Genomic DNA, 2,122 nt, shown 5'->3' on the forward strand with positions numbered 1-2,122 from the left:
CTCAATTATATATATATATATATTTATTCATATTCTTATTATATTTTAAATATTTGAATATCAAAAATATATATAATTCTTTTATTTTTAAAAATTAAAACATACCAAAAATAAAATAAAACTAATAACCAAAAAAAATTACATACGTGAATTTTAACTAAAATATTTAGATAATCACTTTTAATATATTGATATTTGAGAAATTAAAATAGATCTTTGATGACAACATTTCTATAATATAGTATCAATGGATTACGTAGCCGAAGATAAAAATATAATATATTCCATCTTCAACATGGTATTAACATGTAACTAACATATATGTATATAGATATTAACATGTAAGACCGGAGAAAACACCAAAACCAAACCGGAGTAAATTAATTATCACACCCCTAGAATGTAAACCTTTTACGCCATAAGGATTTTATCCATCTGAATGTATCATGCAGCAGAAGTTAAAGTAGATGTATACTGACAGACATAATTCGTGCTAAAAGGGGTTATACCATGATAATTTATAGCACTCAGTATTGTAATTGCATATGATTGTTTGTGGTTATGATGATTTGGGCTAAGAATACAAAGAGTCGTTACACACAAAACAATCTCCAACGGTGCAATATTCCCTTTTGAATTAGACGAATTGATTTCAAGCAACCAATTTGAAAAAATTGGTTAAGACACTAGATCAGATCAGATCAACTGTTTACCCAATTGAACTGGAACAAGACAATGCTGCGCGTCCATGCTTTTAAATGTTTATGACGGTTGGAAAAACTATAACTATAGAAGGAAGCACAGTATAATATTGAACAGCATCGCTTTCACGATTTCTGTTGAATTAATTTATACAATCTCCAATAAAATACTCACCATACATCGAACTGGTCAAGAGCTGTTTATAAGTCAGTATCTCTTAATTTTTCATGAATATCTTGTGGCCAACATTCTTCTCCTTTTCCCTTATACTTTCCAGCGTCGGTTTCCAGCAATGACCTCTTGATTTCACCAACTTCTCATAATCTTTCTGCAATTCAGGAGTATGGCAGAGCCTACGCTTATTATCTACAGAATCCCTGCCCTCTGCACGCCCGCCTTCATCAACGTTAAGCCTCCTGTTTTCGATAAGCTTTGTAACAAACTCTGGGCAGACTCTGATCCGAAGGCCTTCGCCACCATCGCCCTTCTGTATGTCAAAGGGGTGGCAGAGAAGCGAAGCACGTTCAATTCGGCGGAGCGGAGCTGATAGGAAAGCACTGGAATTACTAGGTAGTGGAACGTTTGTGGGCGGTGGTGGCGATATTAAGGAAGCCAGCAACGGGAGAGATAAGGGGGACTGAAAGAAGTGTTGGGGTAGAAGAAAGTACTTGCTGCCCAACTTCAGTTGGTCATTTGGAGAAAGAGCAGCCGTCTTCTGCCCGATGTAGAAGGACTCGGAGTGACATACTAAATGCTGAGGGAAATCCTCAATGATTTGGGCTGCGCTCAGGGGTTTGCGAAAGATTTTAAGGGTACCATCTGAGCAAACCAGCTGGATGGTTTCCTTGTTATTACCCACCCTCACGCAGGACGTATAGTTTCCCATATTCTCTTTCGCCTGTTATGTGCAAAGCAAAGGCTGCAGACACAAAGAAAGGACGCAGAAATGGCGTTTTTATATATATAAATTGTAGAAGCAGTATTCATGGAGTAGAGAAGCGAGACATGAAAGGTTTAGGGTAAGTAAGAGGAGTCCACGTTACTTAGTCAACCAGTCGTCCATTTTTTGTATTATATTCACTGGATTCGTCCCATCCACCCTTTTCTCCGAATAGTGCAAGACCGTCGGCTTTACCTTTGTGGATTCCCCATTAGTTTTATCAGAATGAGTGGGCATCCATGGAGTTTCAAATTCTTTCTCCTGGGCATCCAAAACATCATTCTCCAAATCCAATGGACACGAGAAGGAGGACCTCATCTTTCTTTTGTTTGACTACATAATTCAAACCTCCGGGGGACCAAAACATCATTATGGACGAGGTAAGGAGAACCTCATCTTTGTTTTGTTTTCGTATATAATTCCAAGCTCTGTGGGGACGTCTACCTACTCTAGTCTTCGAGGGACTTTATTTGCATAAGT

At 37.7% G+C, this 2,122-nt stretch overlaps 1 protein-coding gene across 1 annotated transcript; it reads right to left on the minus strand.

The window, feature by feature from the left end:
- Nucleotides 1-919: 919 nt before the first annotated feature.
- On the minus strand, nucleotides 920-1,588 carry LOC149199853 (uncharacterized). The gene has a single exon (XM_089400742.1). It carries the CDS (start codon nucleotides 1,586-1,588, stop codon nucleotides 920-922), a length of 669 nt encoding a protein of 222 aa, XP_089256868.1.
- Nucleotides 1,589-2,122: the final 534 nt, after the last annotated feature.

Source organism: Pinus tabuliformis, chromosome 2_1 (genome assembly GCF_031772625.1).
Source record: "Pinus tabuliformis cultivar Carrire ecotype Pingquan chromosome 2_1, CPIR1, whole genome shotgun sequence".
In the NCBI taxonomy this organism is placed as follows: domain Eukaryota; kingdom Viridiplantae; phylum Streptophyta; class Pinopsida; order Pinales; family Pinaceae; genus Pinus; species Pinus tabuliformis.